This window comes from Amphiura filiformis, chromosome 13 (genome assembly GCF_039555335.1).
Source record: "Amphiura filiformis chromosome 13, Afil_fr2py, whole genome shotgun sequence".
NCBI lineage: Eukaryota > Metazoa > Echinodermata > Ophiuroidea > Amphilepidida > Amphiuridae > Amphiura > Amphiura filiformis.
This window is the reverse complement of record NC_092640.1, coordinates 2,842,205-2,866,142: the sequence shown is the minus strand read 5'-3', so window position 1 is coordinate 2,866,142 and position 23,938 is coordinate 2,842,205. Positions and strand designations below refer to the sequence as shown.

General features: G+C 37.5%; 1 protein-coding gene across 1 annotated transcript in view; it reads right to left on the bottom strand.

The window, feature by feature from the left end:
* Nucleotides 1-23,260, bottom strand: part of LOC140167888 (solute carrier family 2, facilitated glucose transporter member 5-like) — a 64,211-nt gene extending 40,951 nt beyond the window's left edge. Inside the window, exon 1 of the mRNA XM_072191175.1 lies at nucleotides 23,123-23,260. Within this exon, the coding sequence (XP_072047276.1) occupies nucleotides 23,123-23,146 (24 nt within the window). The 5' untranslated portion in view covers nucleotides 23,147-23,260. The remainder of the gene's footprint in view (nucleotides 1-23,122) is intronic.
* Between the last annotated feature and the right edge of the window lie 678 nt (nucleotides 23,261-23,938).

Below are 23,938 nucleotides of genomic sequence, written 5' to 3'. Positions count from 1 at the left end.
TATCGGGTATAACACTTAGTTTAAGTGTGTGCGAGGCCGAGACTGTGAGCAAGACTTACGATGCTTTATCGACGACAACTACCACCACAACCGGTAAGCTTAAGCTTAAGCTTACCGGTTGTGGTGGTAGTTGTCGTCGATAAAGCATCGTAAGTCTTGCTCACAGTCTGGCCTCGCACACACTTAAACTAAGTGTTATACCCGATAAAATGTTTATAATATAATTTCCTACCTTCAAATGTCTCCAACTGGTTAAAATATGAACAATGAAATGAACTTCCCATTCATAGTGTTTAACCAACTATTGGTTATATTTTGCCCATTTTGCCCAACATGCTTTACCCAACTGGTTGGTTACCGTAATGTTAACCAGTAGTTGGTCAATGTTTTTAACCAACCTGTGGTTATATTGTTAACCAACCCAGGTTGGTTAACAATATAACCAACTGTTGGGCTGTTCACCTGTAAATACATGGTTGGTTAAAATTTTAACCAAGTTGGTTAAAATTTTTAACCAATGTTCTGAGAGTGTAGAGTACCACAAAAAGACTTGGAAGTGATGCTTGTTCTCTAATAAACTTATTTATATGTATGAAGATTTCATAAATCATTCCAAAGTCTAAAAAATTGAAAAATCTAAAAATCAAAAAATCTGACAAATCCCAGAAATTGAGGAGGGAGGGGACGAGAACCAAAATATTAATTTTACACGGCCTAAGTAAGCATATCTCGAGATTAAAATAAGCAAATTGAACAGACTAAACGGTATTTGAGAGCTAAGACTATGCCCTTGACGTCGATATATAAGCATTATGTCACAACGGTATTTTCTAATTGCCACAGAGGGCGCTTTTCACTTGCACAATTTTTTTTGAGACAGGCTGTAGCAATAAATAATTTAAATTTTAATAATTTGCCATAAAAATTGTATTATATGTCCAATTTATTTGATATGTGAACGACATTCCAAACCAGGCAGAACTCGATCTAGAACTCGAATGGGTCATCATGGGGTGGGGGTAGGGCCGTCGCCATGGGGTGTGGGGTGCGACACCCCCCGGCGATCCCTAAAAAAAGGAAAAAGAGAGAGAAAAGAAGAGAGGAGGGGAAGAGGGAGGGAGGGAGGGAGGGAGAGAGAGGCAGTAGCGTAGCCAGCGGGGGGACGGGGCAGACCGCCCCCCTGACAAAAAATGAAAGAAAAAAGTGCCCCTCTGCCCAAAAATGAAAGAGAAAATCTGAAGGGCAAAGGAAAGGGAAAAGGGCAAGGAAACCCTTTTCTATCAAATTTCACCCGATCATGGGCTAATATAGTGTCAAATTACGCGCGCATATCGTCTCGATGCAACTGCAATTTTTTCAGCAGCAATTGTTTTCCAAATTTTATTTTTCCTGACCAAGAAAGCTGGCTATGCCCCTGGAGAGAAGGGAAGGGAGTGGGAGAGGTGAGAGGTACCAGTGGTTAGAGTATAGAGATGCACATGTGTCTCTAACGTCACATGAGAGCGATGGGATTTAAAAAAAATAAGTTCGTATTTTGGGCCGGTATATATTGTGGGCCTACAATGATGTTGGCCAGGCACGTTGAGCTGATGTAGACAAAGAAATTTATATAATGATTTTACAAGATCGACAAAATATGTCCGCATCCCATTACCCCTCTGCGCCCTGCATCGGCACCAATGGAGATTAGCCATGGGGCCACGGCCGGATTTACCATTGGGCCAGGGCACAGGGCCTCAAAAATTTTGTGGCCCCAAAATTGCACTGTGCATGTAGACCAAAATATGGTAAAATTGCAAAATTTTGCACGCGCACTGGCTCTGTATATACATAGCAAAATTCACCTTTATTTTGGGCTTAAATTGTCTGATATAGGCCTATAATAATTTTTCGCACGCGAACACCTTTTGGGGGGCTTAAATTGTCCAAAATATATAATTTTTCCCGTGCTTCGCGCGCAATGTCTCAAATCAGAATAAAATATGTTCGGCTACGCCACTAGCACTGTCGATATAGTATGCGCCTATATTTATAAATCAAAACTTGGCTCTTTGAGTGCATATGCCTTCCTCACGGTGAGATTGGGGGCCTCCGAATTTTGGCCTGGCCCCAAAAAAGGTAACTCCGGCGCTGCATGGCACAGGTAGCAAGTCAGCTCAGTCGACAGAAATGTTCTGACAAAATTTACGAGTTACTTTTTCCTTTTGGTCTATTGTAGACCAAAAAAAGAAAAAAAAAAAAAGCGCAGTGATTTATAGTGCGCTACGCACAGGCACAACGCCTAGACGTTGATCCACAAGCCTCAGCACACTTTACAGGTTGTTGCTGACCACTATGGCCCCACATCATTCCATAAACCATTAAACAACAATTCGGGGACTTTGCTGCTTCAAGAGCGCACACACTAGACATTCCACAAATAACCATCGCAACCAGGATCAGCTCCCCGAGTTTCGTACGGGTTACAACGAGACAAATTAGCAGTGAGTTCCTTGTCCAAGGGAATTTCAAGCTAACTCAATTTTTCCACGAGAGCATACTAGGCACCACCAGGGTTCGAACTCGCAACCTCTCGCACCATAGTCGAACGCCTTATCGATTGAGCTAACTTGACAAAGAAATAACAGTAGCATAGTGGTATAGCATGTGGACTATGGATCCATAGATTGTGGGTTCGAACCTCGGTTATAGTAGAATTTTAATTCTGAATCTTTTTATTTTGGTCGAAGCAGCCAAAAAAGAATCAATTTTTATTATCTAAATCAATAAATAATTGAAAAATAACACTTTGATGTGTTTGCAAAAGTTCATTCTACATATCACAAACTTTGAAACCTTGCTTGATTTGTTGTTGTTAATGAGTTATGTACGTTTTACAAAAGTGTTGTTGTTTCAGCCCTCTTTACAACATAAACATCTCAAAAAAAGTAACTAACCCCCCCTTAAATAATGACCAATATTCACAAACTGGTGATTGTATATTACAAATCTGTGTAAAATGCGTTGGAAGCAGAATTTATTTCTGCACATTTTTTGAGATGTTTAACTCAAGAACCGGACTCAAGAACCACAGGACCTACAAAAGTATATCTGTAATAATATTTGAATTCTTCTACACACTTCTATGAAATGATCAATGCAATTTTTGCCAAAGCTCACTAAGCTTACCATTCGCAAGATGCTGTGAACTACCAAATCGCAACAGTTTAAAATAGTTGCTAATAGTCATAAACCGTAATAAACCGTTAGGCCCTATATCTATACTTATATAGGTCTACTATGTTTCATCGCATTGCGCCCCATTATGGTTGTAAAAAGGAATTACGCGCACGGCTCGCCTGCTTTTAAAGATAAACGTAACAAAGCACCGATTATGAGTTAGTCTATATACATAGTGTGTGTACACACAAACATATGTTGGTAAAAAATAAAGGTTATCATAGAATTATCTCCTTAAATGAGATAATTATGATGATGTTCTTATCATATTCTCAATATACAACAGATAGCATACCACGCTTTGTATTGATGATCATAATATGCCAATGAGCGAGTTAGGTGGAAACTTTTTCCTTAGCAAGTTGCAAATTTGCTAAGGTCTCTTTCTGTCAAGTTCTCTCTTTCTTTCTGTCAATCTTATAATGAGCCACCGTAGCCATATGTTTTGAACCATGTTGACCATAGTTGGTCATTAGGACCATTGGGTGGGGAGGGGGGGGGGGCAAATAAAACATGATCAACTTAAGGTCAAAGGTCATCCACTTCCCGTCAATGGCCAAAAACGTGATTTTCACTAAAAACGCTACTTCTACCACAAATTACAAAGCACGATGATGGTACTTGGGCATGTGCATCTGTGTCTAAAAGTTATTGTCCAGAATTGGAGTCAAAGGTCATTAAAGCGATACTTCCGGTATATGACCAAATACCCTAAAATGCTGCTGATGTCGCAAATTATATATAGTACAACGATGTTACTTGGTCACCAGGACCAATGGCTGGTGGCACAAATGTCACGTGACCAACTCAAGGTCAAAGGTCATAGAAAGGTCATTATGGCCGAAAATGTGATTTCCTGTTATTATTTTTTTTTAGATAATTTGGATAATTTGTGTGTTGTAGCATAGGGTGAAAAATCTGCTAATTTAGATAGTTAGGGGGCTGGCATTTTCTTCGGAAGGTGGGGTCCCAAATATGTCGGTGACCGGAGTCAATTTTTTTAAGACCCCCCCCCCCCTATCGCGGGCAAAATTTGTTTACGACCCCCTATCGCGGGTCGAAAAATTTTATGACCCCCCTTCCAACTAAACAGACTCAAGAAAAATTATTCATTGCCGGAACTAAGGCGCGGAGCGCGTCAAAACTTAAAAGTGAAGAAAGTGTGTGGAGCGCGGTAAAATTTTTATTGTAAGTGTAAAGAAGGCGCGCGGAGCGTGTAAAAATTTTGCATAGATTGTACGTACATTTCGACTGCGAAGTTAAAGAATGCGCGCGCAGCGCGCGAAAATTTTAAGTCACCAGCCCTAAATAATTCTATAACCCCCCCTATTTTGGGTGTTAAAAAAATTATAACCCCCCCTATTTTGGGTCTGAAAATTCTATGACCCCCAGTATTTTTGGGACCCCCCCTTCCGAAGAAAATGCCAGCCCCTTAGGGCTACAAGGATGTTTTTAGCTATTTGGCTATTTTTGTGAATCATAATATCTTATATTACCGTATCTAAAATATCAGATAGGCCTATTTCAGATATTATCCAAAGTATGTGATTATATTTAGATATTATATAAATTACACGATATATCAGATATTTGGATATTAGGAACTTGAATATTAAGTCATGGATATTAAGATATTATGAGATATTTAGCTATTATCTAAAATATCCAGAATATCGGATAATGTAGATATTATCTGATTCAGATCATTACTAAAATATCCGATATATCAGATATTTGGATATTAGCAACTTGTAAAATTTCTATAGAAATTTTTTTACTTAGTAGGGCCTAAATGTGATGGATATTAAGATATTATCAGATATTAAGCTATTATCTAAATTATCCAAAATATCGGATAATTTAGATATTATCTGAAATATCCGATATACTGATATCAGATAATTATTTTGATATTTGGGACTTGAAGTCCGCGGAAATCCGAACTTCTCTTTACCCTTACGGTCATTTGTGTTAAGTGCCACCATCCCCGGGAAGGTTGGGTCATCCAGTGATTTTTTGGCAAAGTCAAGGCATAATGTTGTCTTCTGGTAACCAACGAGTAATCTTTAGTACTTTTTAGTAAGATATATATATATAGGTAGGCCTATAAGCAAAATAGAATACTTTCTTTCTTTCCCCTCCCCCTTTTTTTCTTGACGTTCAAAATAGGGGCATATTATAACATATAGGCCTGTTCAAAAAACATACTTTTCTTGAATAACTTTTGTCTCAATACTGTCAACTTTAGGGAGTACGTGTTCATAAATACTTTGGTGTGTCCTAAAAAGAGGATTAAAAAAATCAGTCCTTAATGGGGGGGGGGGGGGGCAAAAAAATTTGAGGGGAGGGGGGCCTAAAAGTGCGGGGTAAAATGTACGAGAAGTCGGAGAAGGCATGTACATTCCAAAAGTTTTGCGAGCTCCGCGCGCATGAATGTTAAGTATTCAATTGAGTAATCTCAAGCTTCAAATCAACTAAATGTGCGCACTTTACAATTTGGGTGTATAAACACTAAACTATGGCTCCAATGAATAATAACTCCAAACGGTAATTTGTAGCTAATGAGTTAATGACCATAGGCGTTTTTCCAACTTCCCCCAGTATTTATGAACACTCCCTTAATGCGCATAAGTCGCAGAGGCTTGAAGGCAATACAACTTTTTTCAAAGCAAACAAATAAACACGGACAAAACGGACAAAAATGGCTACAAATATGGGGGCGCTATGGCCATTTGGGTGTATAGACTAGCAGACACATTTTGTAATTTATTTTCCGTCCCCGGATTCCGTCCATCGTTTTCTTTTGCAGGTCTATTGCAGGTGCCACCAGTTTGGTGCCACGCTAAGTGAATAATATATTATAAGCTTTCGTTTTTGTTCACATTTTCAACATTTAAAAATCTAATTGAACCTACACACGAGAAGGAACCTTCAGAAAGAAATGAATATCGGTCGTAGAGCCTATCCCATCAAACACAAAACGTTTTCGACATCATTCGCAAAAGGTTATAAAAGGTTGTCAGAAAACGTTTAAATGTCGGGTTGTATAAAGGGTACATTAATGGTATAAAACGTTTTCATAACATTAAAAAACATTTGTTGGTAATTTACTGCACAGCAAACACAAATGTTTTACAGAAAACATTTAAATGTCGGGTTATATAAAGGGTATAAAAACGTTTTAATAACATTCCCAAAACATTTTTGAAAACTAGGTACAAATCATTCTAAACAGAATGTTATTTTGGGGTTAAAAAATATTTTGCCAAAAATGTTTGCCCAAAATATCTACATTAACGTTTTTAAAATGTTTTCACGACCTTTATATAACCCGACATTTAAATGTTATTAAAACGTTTTGTAAAAAATATTTTAAGAACATTTCTTTGTTTGCTGGGTGCAAATGTTTTACCATAATGTTATTTAAGTATTGACAAAATATTTGACCAAAAATGTTTGTAAAAATAGTTTACAATAACATTTCGAAAAACGATTTCATGACCTTTATATATAACCCGACATTTTATTGTTATTATAACGTTTTTACCTAAACCAAAACCCAAAATATAACTTATTTAAAACGTTTTGCTGGGATCCTAATCGACGGAAAGTTTGATAACGCCGAGAAGTAGACCCACGTTTAATATATTTATAGCTAACTTGTCTGGTTTGTAAAGAAAGTAGACAAAAGTATAAAAATTAATTAATAATTTGTGATGCTTCTTGCTGGAGGTTACAAGACAATTCTCAAAATCAAATATATTGGTATTAAATCGTCATATCACAAGGCGCCGAATACCGGGCTCATCGTCCATAAGCTATTAAAAGTAAAGAAAGATAAAGGAGTTGAACCTGTATAATAAACAGTGAACGGAGTGCCCATCTTTCTTTCATTGGCGATTGGGCCATAGGCCTACTCCACCATGTCGGCCTAATGATGCTGTAGGGGGGTCGTCACACCTCCTTTACAGCGAGTTTAATACACATGGGGGAGAGGAGTAATCGAGATAAAGTACCTTAATACTCAAGGGCACAACACGATGGCGTCGCCGGGGCTCGAACCCGCAACCTTCCGATTATGAGTCGGAGCCCGTTCCGCTCGGCCACCGTGCTCCCACAATGGTATTAAAGTCATAATGTACAATCTTTTTTCAGAATTTACCTTTATTTTTTTCAAAACCGATTTTTTGGCATATTTGTAATACTTACACATGTTCTAACTTAAATCTATGAGCAAACTGTCAAATTCGTCCTATTTGTAGTAAAACGGGACGATTTTCTGTTGGTCCGACATAAAGTCATAATTTTTTAGAATTATGACTTTATGTCGGCCACGATCGCAAACCGTAGTCTCCTACAAAACTAGCTTGGTTACGCTCCCTCCACATGTGGAGGGAGCGTAACCAAACTGGCCGCGTAGGAGACTAACTCTGAGGCCGCACTCGCTGTCCTAATCAAAATAGTGCGAGATGTTTCGAGTGATAGAGGTGAAGTTTATGATGTTGTTTCTTTGCAAATTCCCAATGTTTTTCGCGTCCAAATGTATTGGGAACTTTCATAATGATTGCATATTATCATTTTAGAAGAAAAAAAGAAAAATCTAAAAATTTAAAAAGATCGTACATTAAGGCTTTAATCCACGATATCGCGAGGCCCGCCAATTACGAGCTGATCAAACTTTATAAGTCTATACACAATTACCGATATAGGCTCTATATGGTTTACTAGGCATGCAGGGCCTATAAATATATTGTCACTGTTATGAGCCTTTGTTTTTATATTGGTTAACACAATGCAATATAACACAATGCAACATTAGATGACCCTAAATAAGGACAATACATAGCTATTGCCGAACAAACATGATTTAGTAGGCCTTAAGGGCCTTCCAATAATTACTAACTGTCAGTAACACATGTTTTAACAAAATATTCCATGTTCACTCAAAACCATTGACCCTAATCATGACAATCCCGCGATGACAATTTCATAAGAATTAATCTGTTTTTCACAAGTGGTGAAAACTTCTTTGATATGGTGTATCATGCTTATTGTGCGTGATTTCTAGTGCTTAAGGTGGTATTGGACACATTTTCTAGAAATTAGAAAATGCTTTGAGCATGTTTTAAACAGATTAATTGAGTAGGGTAAAAGTACACTGATCAATATGCCTTTTGTTTGGAGCAAATCGGACATACGGTTTCCATAATACATCAATTTATATTTTCTTTGTATCCTATTGTTTTTGTCAATAATCAATATAGTTAATGAGCTAAAAGGACTGGAAAGGCTCATTAATATGTAATTTTTGCCAATATTTTGCTAAAAATCAATGCATAAATGTTCAGGGTACTTTTATTTTGCATACTTTTGCCCTGAAACTTGGTCAAAGTGTTTGTAATATGTTCTAATGTGTTATATAGTGAAGCCGCCCCCTAATTTGCATATTTGCATAATTAATGAGCTAATTTGCATAAATGCTAATTAATTATGCAAATATGCAAATTAGGGGGCGGCTTCACTATATAATACATTAGAACATATTACAAACACTTTGACCAAGTTTCAGGGCAAAATTATGCAAAATAAAAGTACCCTGAACATTTATGCATGGATTTTTAGCAAAATATTGGCAAAAATTATATGTAAATGAGCTTCTCCAGTCATTTTAGCTCATTAACTTGATTGATTATTGATAAAAAACAATAAGATACAAAGAAAATACAAATTGATATATTTTGAAAACCGTATGTCCGATTGACTCAAACAAAAGGCATATTGATCAGTGTACTTTGCTCTACTCAATTAATCTGTTTAAAACATGTTTAGTGCACTTTTATAATGCCTCCATAACCACCTTAAGGGTATACGAGGTATTGTTGTTAAGTGCCACCATCAAAAACATCGATTTTCATTATCTGAATCAATATGTTATTGAAAAATAACACTTTGGTGTTTTGCAAAAGTTCACTCTACAAATCATATACTTCGAAAACTTGCTTAATTTAGGTCTATTGTTGTTAATGAGTTATGTAGGCCCTACGTTTTACAAAGTGTTGTTGTTTCAGCCCTCTTTACAACATAACCCAAGAACCACAGGACCTACAAAAGTATATCTGTGATATTTGAATTATCCCCACGCCCGCTATGAAAAGAGCAATGCGATTTTTGCTTAAGCTCACTACCATTCGCAAGATGCTGTGAACTACTTTTTTCTGCTGCTTCGACCAACAATACATCGTATACCTTAAACCGTATGGTAACAGAAAAGAGTGCGATGCCCCTTACAACAATACAAGCAGAACATGAATGTTTCATTAATGCTCTGCGTGCTAGCCATAAGCTTCAACATAAAAAGTCCAAGTTTTGACATATTTTGTCGAAATACCAAGAGGTATCTTAAGAACCACTGAACCGATACTATGCATAGGGCTAGCAGCATGTCTCGTTTTTTGGCAGGTTTACATGGTCCAGTAACCATAGATGACTGACATGTGCTAACAAAGGAAACAGTCACTGCAATCAAAATATAATCTGTGTACAGACAGATAACTGTGTGGGTATCATTATAATAAAGGCGTGTCCAAAAATAAGTTCACACCTCTTCAAATATGAAGACATACTGCAAACCTTATGGCCTGTTTGTACTCATTTTAATGCATTTTTCATGCTGATTCCAAATATGGTCACGAAAATTTACAATTCTGAAATTTGTCGTCTGCAGTCGACACCCGCGTGGAAAGAGTTAAAGTCAATGGAATATTTGGAACCCCTCTGACCATCAACTCCAATAACACATCTTAAAGGGCGGGCAAACACTTTCTTGCCAATTGCCAATTGTCTTCATTTTTGATGGGACGATCTCAGAGAGTCGTACTTGTTGACTGCTGTCAACTCTGGTGTCCCGCAGGGGACAGTCCTTGGACCCATGTTATTCCTTCTGTATATTAACGACCTGCCAGACCAACTGACATCAACAACGCGTCTAATTGCTGACGATTGCTTACTATACAGAAGTGTTTCATCACCATCTGACTCCAGAGCCCTTCAAGATGACCTGGACAAGCTAACTGAGTGGCAGAGGGAATGGCAGATGCAGTTTAATCCTACCAAATGCTATGTTATGCACATGTCTCTCGCCCGTAATCCTCACCATCATGATAACATGTTGTGCAACCAGAAGTTGGCTGTGGTCAAATCCCATCCATACCTGGGAGTTCACCTTCAAGACGATCTCGGTTGGAGCACCCATGTAGGCCACGCTACTTCCAAAGCCAGCCGTATGCTTGGAGTGATACGACGCAACCTTTACGCGTGTCCAGAGAAGCTAAAGGAGACAACCTACATAAGCCTAGTCCGACCTCATGCCGAGTATGCTTCAGTGGCATGGGATCCACACTAGTGGGATCCGTGATCTTGAAAAAATCCAGAGGGGGCTGCCAGATTCATCAAAGGCAATTACGAGCGCACCGCAGGCACAGTCACTCATTTCTGAATGATCGTGGATGGCATACGCTAGAAGAAAGAAGACGCCACGCAAGACTCGCCCTCACGTATAAGATCCACAACAACATGATCGACATCCCCAGTGATCGTTACCTAAAACCAGCAACCCGACGCTCTCGTCATAGCAACGAAAAAATCTACATCACCCTCAGTGCTCGCCTGGACTTCCACAAAATCACAAATACTAATTCCCAGAACTGTAGTGGAGTGGAATGCCCTTGGCAACACTTTTGTAAAATGCAACATCATTGAACACTTTTAAGCAGCAACTAAGTCAGTAATCCTCACACCCCCGCACAAGCCTGGCATAATACTCTAACGGAGTCCAGCCAGTATAAGAGCAGAAGCAGAAGCACATTGCTGAGGCAATGCGATTGTTTATCATAACAGCCTGTTATATGCACTATTGATTATAGTCTATATGTCTCTATGTATTGTATGATGCAACTAATTTTTTCGTCTGTGCCCCCCAAAATTTTATTTCCCCCAAAAAGCTGGCTACGCCCCTGGTGGGAATAGTCCTATAACTACACGATCAGTGGTACTGTACAAAAAGGCATTAACTAGAATGTCCAAGCTATGTGACTTTCATAATCAGGGGCGTAGCCAGCTTTCATGGTCAGTGGGGGCAAAATAAAATTTTGGTCGCACAGACGACCAAAATTGCAGTTGCATCATACAATACATAGAGACTGTATGTCTTCGAGCTTCCCGAAATGGCCTTATTGGGATGATGTGCGCGTAGCGCGAAAAAATGGTATTTTACACTATTTTCGCCCATTATCCGGCTTAAAAAGGGCTTTATTGTTACAATGTGCGCGCGTAGCGCGGAAATTTTGTATTTTACACTATTTTGGCCCTGAATTTTGCTAGAAAAGGGATCCTTGCCCTTTTTCTTTTCCTTTGCCCTCCTGATTTTCTCTTTCATTTTTTTTCAGAGGGGCACTTTTTCTTTCATTTTTTTGTCCCCCCCCCCCGCTGGCTACGCTCCTGTTCATAATACTGAGCACTCCCTTTAAAGGTATTTTTATTTCCCAAACAACGTACCCGCGACTGGGTAAACATAATTTACTTAATAATGCTTGATAGATGGTCATTGTTTTATCACTTATCATTCTTATCATGCTTATCATTTACATATTAGCCTTTTAATTATATAGCAAACTTAAAGTTATGGTATAGTTTTGTTTATTCGACCCAGCTCCCGGTTGTCAAGTCGAAAGCTTGAGCATCTTTCTTGCATGGCCAGCGTTGACTTTAGCCCTTTACCACGATTGACGATGCATGGCACTCTTTTGGGAGAGTCACGTGGAGGCAGAAATTCGCCCTCAGTCCCAACTGTCCCCATCCGGGGGGCACTCAACTTTGAAGTGACGGTATGTGCCTCTCAATAGGCCCCCTCTTTTGAAGTCAATTATACCGGATGACCCCCTTTTTTAAACGTCATATCCGATTACCCCCCACCCCTTTTTTTTAGTTGCGGCTACCCAATGACCCCCTTTTTTTGGTTGCGGCCCTGCAAAACGTGCACCGCACAGTGTCGACACCCTGTATTATAAATATTTTTCCATACTCCGTTGGTGAGCGACGGGCGATTGGTATTTCACCGAACGCAAGAAAAGGGGTTCTATCTGATTGGCTAGAAATCGATCGCTAGATCGCTCAGTGGTGAAGTAAAAACTCGAAATGTAGAGATGTATTCGATTCATGGTTGTCTGATGGGATCATTTATTAGTTTTTCAAACAAAACATCATGTGCAACCAAAATTTAGGCTTAAACAGCTAAAAGTGATATCATGCTAATGTATACAGATGCTTTTGAGTCATTCTCAACTTTAATTTCCCCTCTTTCACAAAATTATTCACTTTAATAGTATTTTTAAAGCTTTTTCGGATATAAAATGTATCTATTAATGACAAAATTGGTGGCGCTATTTAGTTACTGGAAATTACTCTTTTAAGCTTTTAATATAAATAATTCCTTTTATTGTTTGATAAAATATGTTTATAAAACTTCCTTGTTGCTTGTTTCATCTATTCCACCTACTCCTTGTAAATAAAGAAATATGATTTTGGATAAATAGCGCCATCTATAGTTTGCATTTAGTTAAAGCCATATTATAACATTTGCTGAGGAAGACGCCCTCACTGAATTTTTAAAATTCATTTTTTACACGATTAAATTGTACTTTATTAAACCAATATACCCTGCAAAAATCAAGACTCTAGGTGCTGTAGTTTTGTCAAAATCCGAGATTTTAATAGATTTTTATATAATTGTAATTCTCAAACAGTTGAATATATCACAATTTTGATTTAAAAATCGTTATGGATAAAATGCAGTAAAATATATCCACAGCAAACAGCAATCGCCGCTAATTAGTGTAACAAATCGAATTTTCTTGTAATGGCAACATCATATGTGGTACTGAACATGCGCAGATCATAAAAATATGTAGAATAGAAACTCTGTGGTATCTCATATGATAGTCATATCGTGTAAATGGTATGCTTAGCCTGAGTCGCTCGGCCTATCTCGAACAAAATCGCCATGCGTAGCTGTTGAAAAACGAGAGGATTCGCCGTACTATTACGGCAATTTTTGACACGAAGATATAGGGATGATGACGCTGTGCACCGTATACCATGATACTCCTATGTGAACTCAGCCTTACGCACTTTACCTGCCCCTTATTTGTTCAACACGATATGGATCATATCCTATAATCTTGCGTAATATGTTCATGATTTCTTTATCATTGTAACACATGGCCTGAATAAAGCAAACTTACCATTTAAAAGGGCTTTGTTTATTCGACCCAATTTGTGCTGTGATTATAATAATATTATGCTAACCTGTCAGTCAATTTGAGTGCGTGCGTTATTTTGCAAATTAGCATTTTCCCATTTCCCTTTTTTGTCCTTCTTGGATATGTGTCAGTATGCTTCGACTATATTTATAAATACGTATTTATAAATACGCACGTGGCCATCTCCGCGCTACCATAACAAACAGTAAGTCTCGAAGTGACCTCCTACTTATAGCGGGCGGTCTTCCTGTACATTTGAATGCGACGACGGTAAACTACTCGAGAATGTGCAGCAAAATTGTTTATTTTGTTCGACTTTGTGATTAAATTGTACGATAAATTTTTTTTCCGTCTGCAAATACTTTTGAAATGTTGTTTTTAATAACATAATTACAAATTCAGAATCCCCCATGTGTAAATTTTGTTGCTATTCAATTGATACTTGATGATACCGTAAATATTAGCCTAATGGCGCACTTGGGCTCTTTTGCCTCGCGGTAAATTTCATGTATGTGCAAATAGAGAGCTCCCTCTGAAATCCCAACAAGAATAAAGGTTCCGTGCCTTTATTTAATGGTGGGAATTTAACGGGAGGGCACTTTCAGGTTGTGCCTAAAATTCCAGTTATGTAAAAAGAGCCCACGGCGCCATTAGGCGAACCTTTACGATATTTATCTAAAGAGTTCATACTCTTTTTCAAATGGCATGAGGGTTTGGTCACACTTGCTGGTCTTCGATGTCGTGGTCATGGGTCGATCACGTGCGTGTTTATAAATGCGTATTTATAAATAAAGTCGAAGGTAGCTGTGTGTTAGGGATGTCTTTTAGGATTAGGATTGGGGTTAGGGTTAGGATTAGGCTTAGAGTTAGGGTTATGGTTAGGATTAGTTTACACGAATTAATTGCATGAAGAATCAACTTTTGTTCACAGTAATACGAATAAATGTATCAGGCCTATCATGGTCGTTATTGTTGGCCCTTTTCATTTTTTTCACCCACATTCAAATGGGAGAGGCAAAGATTAGTTCAAATGTTGTTTGATGTGATCATTGCTTACTTGCTTGCTTGCTTGCTTATGTCGACTCTTGCAGTCGGACTCCCATAATGGCTCTCCAAACTGCTCTGTCAAGCATACAATTCTTGATGTCTGGGCCTGTTAATCCTGTATCATCTGCCAACATCTTGATATAGTCCTTCTTGGGTGCACCTCTGGTTTTTTTTCCATGTTTGGGCTGCCACATAAGAATTCTTGAAGCTGCTTCCTCTTCGCTTCTTGCACAGTGCCCTGCAAACTTTAACCTTCTAATCCTGAGCCTCTCAGAAATTGGTAACAGATTCCCATATAGTTCTTTGTTGGTGGTGTGAGTTTGCCATGAGATATCTAGTGCCTTCCGCAAGAGACGGGTATAGCAGCCATCCATAGCTTTTCTCATTTTGGTTGTTATTGTCCATTTTTCAGCGCCATATGTTAGTACCGATTCTATAGTGGTGGTAAACAACTTGATCTTGATCTCTTTTCCAGATCTTGTCCATGCTGTTGCATGCTTTCCAAGCAAGTGCCTTTCTGATGTTGAAGTCCTTCTCACTACTGGCAGTCCATGCACCTAGATATTTGAAGTCTTGTACTATCTCCAATTCGCTTCCGTCCAGTGTTTTTATTGAAGACGGAGTTTCCTTGTACAGCATTGCCTTGGTCTTCTTGGCATTCATTCCTAGTCCCACTTTCTGTGCAGCAGCTTCAACAAGATGTAACAGTTCTTGCGCGTCTTTAAGGTTGTCAGCTAGAAGAGCAATATCGTCTGCAAAATGCAGGTCTGTGATTGTGTGTGGGACTATTCGCCTACTTTTCCTGGGCTCCAGAGTAAAGTCAAGTCGCTCTTCATTGCCTTCCATAGCCTTCCTTAAAACATAATCAAGGACTACGATAAAGAGGAATGGTGCCAGAGTGTCTCCCTGCAGAACTCCTGCTTTTTGATCGTTATGGGCGACTTCAATGGTCGTGTTGGCAAGGAATACTACAACTTTCCATATCATGAAACCACCAACAGAAATGGTGAAATGCTTCACAACCTAGCCCTGAAAATGATCTTGTTATCACAAATGTTTGTTTTAGGAAGAAGGAACCACGGCTCTGGACGTGTAGCTTACCATCTGGATTTAAGGTACAGATAGATTACATCCTGGTACGCAGAAAGTGGAGAAATAGTGTTACCAACTCCTGTGCCTACAACTCCTTTGCTAGCATAGGTTCAGACCACCGCATAGTGACAGCCAAAATACGCCTTAGTCTAAGAGCTAGTGGTAAAACTCCACCAAGGAAAGTTAAGTATGACTGGAGACAACTAGTACATGATGATGAGCTTCCGGAGCGCTACACTAGTGTGCAGAACCAATTCAGTGCACTAAGGAAGAACTGTGATGATAATGTTACAGCAGTGTATGAATGCTTTATCCAGGCCAACAAAGATATTGCGGAGGAGCTAATTCCAAAAGCTAGGAAGCGCCCTAAGGAAGCAATCTGGCATGATCCCAGGATTGAAGAAGCGAGGAGAGAACTACAGCAAGCGCAACTTGTGGGCAGCCAAGAAGTTTCAAGCATGTCAAGATCAGAACTGCAGTCTAAGAAGAATCATCTGAGAAAGGTTTATGAAGAGGCAAATGAACAAATCCTTAAAAGAAAGATCAAGGAGGTGGAGAATTGTAACATCAACTGCCAGCATAAGTCAGCCTGGGACCTCATCAATGAAGTTAGTGGGCGTAAATCTGCTAAAAAAAAGTCAAATAAAAGGGGACACGCAAGGCGAAAGACTGAATGCTTGGTTCCAACACTTCCAGCAACTACTTGGAGACCCACCAGATGTAACCGATGAGTATGAAGGCATAGATCAAGTATACGAAGAGTTCAACATGCGAACTGATGCTTTTGATCAGGTTGAATATGACACTGCCAAAAAAGACATTTCAGAAGGGAAAAGCACCGGTGAGGATGGGATTCCACCTGAAGTCCTAAAACGCTGCAACCTTGATGACATAGTCCTCAACTTCTGCAATGAGGCATTGATGAATGGAAAGAAACCTGACCAGTGGTCAATTCTCAACCTCATACCAATCCCAAAAAGTGGAGATTTAAGAGAATGGAAGAACTACAGGGGAATATGTTTGTCATCCATCGTAGCAAAAACATTCAACAGACTGCTACTCAATAGGATTCGCCCTTACCTTGACCCGGTCCTGAGATTCAACCAAAATGGTTTTCGACCTGGGAGATCTACGGTGTCACAAATACTTGCTCTAAGGGGGATAATTGAGGAAGTCAAGAACAACAATCTCAATGCAGCAGGAATATTCATCGATTTCAAGAAGGCATTTGATACCATCCACCGTGGGAAAATGCTTGACATAATGAGAGCATATGGAGTCCCAGAGAGGCTAGTGGCTGCCATAGGATGCATGTACCATCATACTATAGCTCATGTCACATCACCTGATGGTGTCACTAAGGATCATTAGCAACTATTTTAAACTGTTGCGATTAAGTAGTTCAGTAAGTTCACACTATCTTGCGAATGGTAGTGAGCTTTGGCAAAAATTGCATTGATCATTTCATAGCAAATGTGTAGAAGAATTCAAATATCACAGATATACTTTTGTAGGTCCTGTGGTTCTTGAGTTATGTTGAAAACGTATATAACTAATTAACAGCAATAATCAAGCAAGTTTTCAAAGCATATGATTTGTAGAGTGAACTTTTGCAAAACATTAAAGTGTTTTGTCAAACGTACACTACGAATGAGCCGTAAAGTCGGACTTTCCTGAACCTCGTTGACTTGGGGATGATTTGAAATGACCGCCAATTATGACTTTATTACCAGCAATGTGTGAAAACTGAGGGCGCTATTTACATCATATTTTAAACTAAATTTAGCCCAATAATTTTCAGTCATTCCTTTCATTTCACGATAAAAAGTTCCTTGCTATATGTTACTCGCTTTTCCATTAAACAAGTATCTTCCCCTTGTAAAGATGCAAACAACTTTGCTTAAAAATAAATACAGTTCTACATGCACAGTGTCTCAAGCTAAGTAATTCCAAAAAGTTGACAGCCCTGTATAACACTGTTTAAAAACCACTAATGAAACTATTATTTCGGTGTATTTTGACATTTCGACGCTCTCCAAGATTAGCCAACGATACAAGGATACGGGACTCCGTACATATTTCAGTGCATCCATAAAGCATATTTACTCGCAGATGGTGGTTTTCTTTCATGTGAAAATGTGTGAGAATAAAAATTCCCTTTAAAAGGGAAAGCCAGCCTCAATGTAGAAGAGGTCTTGTAATTAGTTTGGTCAATGTGAAACAGCAGAAAACTTTTTGCTTTAATGTGTATCTGGTATTTATTACTACTATTATTATTATATTATTATTATTATTATATGTACATTATAATCAGGAAAGAAGAACACATTGTGTTTGGACTGTTTAGTCTATTTCTTCTTTCCTGGATTGTCATTTAAATTGCTTTGAATGTTTTTTCATGTTTGTAATTTATGACAATTGAAATAAATATTATTATTATTATTATTATGCACGAACGTCGGTCGGTAAGCTACCGATACCGTGCACACCGGGAATAATAGCCCATTGTGATTAAAATGCGACGTATCCCTCAGTGCTATATTATGTGCACACTTTCGTTAACATGCGGGTGAACTAATAATACTATATCTATATATTGACATAAAATCACTTTCTTCTGAAATGTAATAAGGTCCAGGAATACGCATGTTTTGCTGTTTACATACATAATGCGGGATCAAAGTGCAGTTCTACGTACCAACATATTGGCTTGCTAATTGTGTAATAATTAATGCACATTTACGCTAAACTTGAGATGCTCTTGTGTGGTTTTTTGCATTATGAGTGACCTATACTGCGCCAATAAAGTATCCTTACAGTTGGAAAAATAATCACAATTTCAAAACTGAACAATATTTGGGTAAATTTTTTTTTTTAATAGATGCACTATCTAATCCTGCACATTATGACACCACATTGAATCCAATGTGACCTCTAGAAGTAAAGTTACAAGCAATTGAATAGACGAGGGTCCAATTTTAAAAGTGACAAACTGGCCTATACAAGGCGTAAAAAGATTCCAACAAGCGAAACAAAGAGACAACACAGTTTCTTCAATGAAGCATTATTTAAACAGGTTTTATTTCAGTTTTTACTTCTCTATATTTTTCATAACTTTCATTTTATTTGTCAGTTCTTTTGTTTAAGTTTTCTTTTATTCCATTTGTTTTTAAATTAAAGCCAAACGCATAAATTAGCCATTCACCACTCTCACACCAGATGTATAGTCTGTGGAGTTTTGAATAGGCCAGTTTGTCACTTTTAAAACTGGACCTTCGTCTAATCAAATGCTTGTAACTTTGTTTTTTGAAGTCACATTGGATTCAATGTGGTGTCATAATGTGCAGGATTAAATAGTGCATCTATTAAAAAAACAAATTTACCCAAATATTGTTCAGTTTTGAAATTGTGATTATTTTTTCAACTGTAAGGATACTTTATTGGCGCAGTATATAACAGTTCATCGTTAGACCAGAGAAGATGCTTTTCTCATCTTCTCTGTCTGGTAGATAACAGATCCAAGAGCAAGATCCAGGTGAGAGAAAGAGAGAATTGTGGGGTAGATGGAGCCCGGGCCCGAGAGCCTGCATGGTTGCTTAATCATTGGATAAAGCGTGACATAATAGTAGATACAAAATAAAGCAGCATCATACGGCATGGCGGTATGCCATAAGGCCAAAAAAGAAAAGAAAAGACGTTTGCTTGTCTTCAACCAACCGACCCTAATTTGGGAAATCAGTAAAAAGGTTTTTTTTTTTTTTTAGTGTACAAAAGAATACCGACCCTATTTTTGGAAATTCCTGAAAAAGGTTTTTTTTTTCAAATTAATTTTTGCATTCGGAAGATGTAAAAAAATGTATTTTAGAGCTTGTGTTCAACATTTTAGTTGTTTTGGTTGTTTTGTAAGGTTAGTTGATTCATTTTGACACCAAAATTGTCTGATTTTTCATATTTTGAGCCTTAATGCAAACAGTAGAGTTTGCTAGTAAAAAAGAAGAAGAAAAAAAGAAAGAAATCCCGACCGACCGATTGCTAAAATTCATTTGAGGGCAAGCCACACCACTCCACGCCATACATAAATTCTGCCAGTCACATTTCCCCAATATGAAATTTTTTAAAAGTAAAATTTTAATTTTAATTTTACTTCATTAAAGTTTGGCGGAGGCGGGGTTCGAACTCACAGCGGCGGACTGCTTTGGATACACTATGAACCCAGCGCCTTAGACCACTCGGCTATCTGTCTTCTTGGAATTCATTTGAAACTTATTGGAAGATATAATCGCAACTTCAACATAGGCCTACCACGTGACAAGCAAAGGCAGAAAACGTACCATATTTTGGAATTTTATTTGCCTAAAAACATTTATGTGTATTATTAGCGCTCAATTATTGTTAACTGCGTGTTTTATACAAAAAATCCAATAATGAACATGATAACTGGGCGTCTGTATGGACAATACATTATATCGATTTTGACACGTGCTTGTGTCTCAGTACATTTCCATGGTCAGTAAAATACTATAGAGGAAAACCTACCATTTTCTTGTATACACGTTCGATGTTTTTATCAATTACATAAAAATTCCATTTTAGACCCCAAATGTTTTTTCAGGAAATAAAAGATTAGATTACCATAACAACGAAACAGTAATCTTTTGCCGGGTCTAATGTAATATTCACATAGGATTTTCAACGTTTTTCTATCCTTATTCTTGCTCAATTAAAAAATATTTTGGCGTATATAAAATTGAAATAAAATTCTCTGCTTCTTAAACGACATCAAATGTGCCACAATTGGGTATCACGAATCGTTATATATGATGTGCAGTTAATATTCATATTTTCTTTTATACAGAGGATGCTTCAGTTTTGACAGGAAAAATATTATCTTGAAAACCCTCTCACTCGGTTATTTTAAAAGGTAACCACGCTTCCCTAGAATGTGCAATAAATTAGCATTAAAATTTTTCTTATTCTAACAGCAAGCGTTTCTAGAATGTATTATGGCGAAATGTGGTGTAAGGGCAAGCAAGCAATTTTTTTTCTTGGCCTAATCATGTCCCATTGAAAAGCGTTTACAACGATTACCCTCCACAATGATAAGATATCATTATCTAAGCATTATGTTATCTAATTAATATCTTAATCATATTGATTATTTAGATAGACTTCATTCCCAAATCCATGATAATTATTTAATGACTCTCAAGGTGATTTAGTTCAACACGATTGACTTTTCCTTGTCAATATTTTGATGAATGTCGACATTCTCATAAATTTGATGAAGGTGCTGTAACGGAAAATAACATAAATGCTACGCAGTATTGAAATTCCACTCAAGTTGACATTTTGTTCACTTTTTGCAAATTATGAAGTACATTAGATTCAACACCTCAGAAATGCAGATTGAAAAATTTATATCTACAACTTGTGCTTTTAAATTTTTTTAAATTTGCCCTAGACAACCGAAATCGCCAAGTCTTTTTTACCGACAATTCTTGTTTGTTTATACTGCTGCTAGGGTTGCTCCTGCAGGTCACTGACTAAATAAGAACATAAATCCACAGCATCACATACTACACTGTATTTCAGCCCATGAATCATGAATAATGAATGGTTGACGTAATTTTAACCAATTAAAAAAAACATTGTGAGCCATCTGAAAGCAAAGCTTTTATTATCAACTTTAAATTTGCCTTACCATTCACTTCTCTTTTTTCGTCAAGACCGTTTTTACTATGACCAGCTATTCAACAATCTTTTCCATCCTTACTCGTATAAAGTGGTACTGAGCAAAGTGACTTTGGCACTCATTATGAACACTATAGAGCACCATGACAGGGATTCTGTTTGTTCCCTGATGACCCTTTTGAATTTTTGACATGTTCTCCTCACATTGAGGATTCTTTTTGCCAAGTTTAAACCCATTCGGGCAAACGCTAACGTTTTGAGCCCATATGACCTTTGACCTTGAATGACCTCAGATCGGTTTTTCATGCTCCCTCATATCGAGGATTCTCTTTACCAACAAACCCAATCAAGCAATCAAGCATACTTTAGCAGTTGACCCCTAGATAATATTTGACCTCGGATGACCTCGATTTGAATTTTGCAGACTACCCCACCAATTTTGATTTAAGCCCAATTTGGCAAAGTTGAAATTTTGCGCCCTAGATGACCTTTGGCCTCGGATGCCCTCGATTTTTTAATTTTATATCATATGACGGATTCCACCATTCCACCCACTTAGTTTGCGCACAATCGAACAAAGCTGAAAATTTGAGCTCTCCATGAATTGAACTTTGTTCAATTTTTTCGCTCTCTCTTGTGATATCGCGGCCGTGCACGCTTGTGATTGGCTACTGGAAAATCAAGATTGGCAGAATGTCCATAAAAATGAGATGCAGAATCCACGCGGCGGCCGCGATATCGCGATATATCGGTGCAATGCATTTAAATTTCATCGCGAGATTTAAAAAAAAGTCATCGCTGTATCACGCGATGTGAGTCTAAATCGGACTTAACACTTCTTGCGCGTTATGCTTATTGCTGATAATAAAATTTGGTAGTCTTATGTTTTCCTTAACCGATTCACGAAATCTTGATAGGCATGTGTTAGTTGTAACGGTGATGAAATAATATGGCTATTTTTAAATATATTTAATATTAATATATTTAATATATTTAATATATTAAATATATTTTTAATATATTTGTGTATTTAAAATACACAAATAGTACCTTTACTAAGTGCATATTTTCCTTCCCACAGAATTGAGAACATTTGTTGACCTATAAAAATCAGTTATTACTTATTTCCAAAATAGACAGCAGCATAAATTGCTATCACAATGATCACGTAAAATGGACCCAAACTCTGGAAGAAATATAATAAAGGCAACATCACGAAAATAAAATAATAATAATAACAAAACAAAGAGGCAACGCGTGGCCACTAAAATGATATCAGTTTAAACAATCAAACTATAACTTCCTTTCATGCTAAAACAATAATAATAATCAACAAACATTGTATTTGCGCCTTACGTGCTCTGACATTTGTTTGTACGATTTTCATTTTCAGAGGGAAATGATTATTATAATTAATAGCTTCTTGCATCAAAATTTGGGGGACACACAAACTGTCCGACTCTTTCCGAAAGTACAACATTATATAATATATGGGTGGGCAAAATGTTTGGACGAGTCTTTAGTGAGCATAAGTGAAGTAACAGAATTTGAAAAAAAAATCAAACGTTTGCCCCAAAATTGAGCACATTTATTCTCGTGTAATTTCCAACAATTGTCCTATATGCAATCGGCTCATGAACTTTGCAATAACTTTGATAAATAACATAACAATAAATTGTAAGAAAGTTTATGCACATATTTAAATTTTATCACGATTCCAATACCTTTTAAATAGACATTAATAGCTTTCAACTTACCGTATTTGCTGTCATTTTACTCATGTTGAATTCTTGCTAGTGTACGAATGTACCAGTGACATATAAAGACACCAATAATCAAGTGTGTAGAAATATTACTACAGCTGCATGTTACATAGACTGAGTCGAGTTATTTTGTGACGTGCGTGACTGTTTATTGGTAACTTATACAACTCGAGTGCGTCTTCCACATACCTTTCTATAAAACTTTTCTACTATCACATTCAATGAATATTCAACAAGGCGTACATTTCGATATTATATCCTGGTTATGATTGGATATTATCAGTTAATCTCTAAAAAATGGACCAATTAGAATGGACTTAGTAAATGCTAACTATCATGAGTATCCCGGCTGATATATCATAGTATTTACATTTTGCTGATGGTCGGCGATCATCGCTAAAACAAAACCAGGGTAATAATAGATACTGAAATGTACTTTTGCTATCATATGCAAACAATATAACATAATATTTCTTTTATGAATGAATTGGAAATAATCATCAACACGATTTAGGCCTACTGTATAGTTACGGCCTCGAGCTATAAATCGAGCCATTAATCGAGCTATTTGTAGGTCGATGGTCTAGGATTAATCGTAAAGTTGAATTCTTTTTGTTATCGGTGAAACTTGGATATGCTCGTTAAGCATTTGCAACATTTGTTTTAATCTTCAACGAGTCATCAGCATTGCAAAATGGTCCCCATATCGTACGAATCATTGACGAGACCTTCGACAGGTTTCCCAAGGTCAGATGTGACTATGTTGATAGAATGTCACTTTTTGGCACCCTAAAACGCATTTGAGCATTG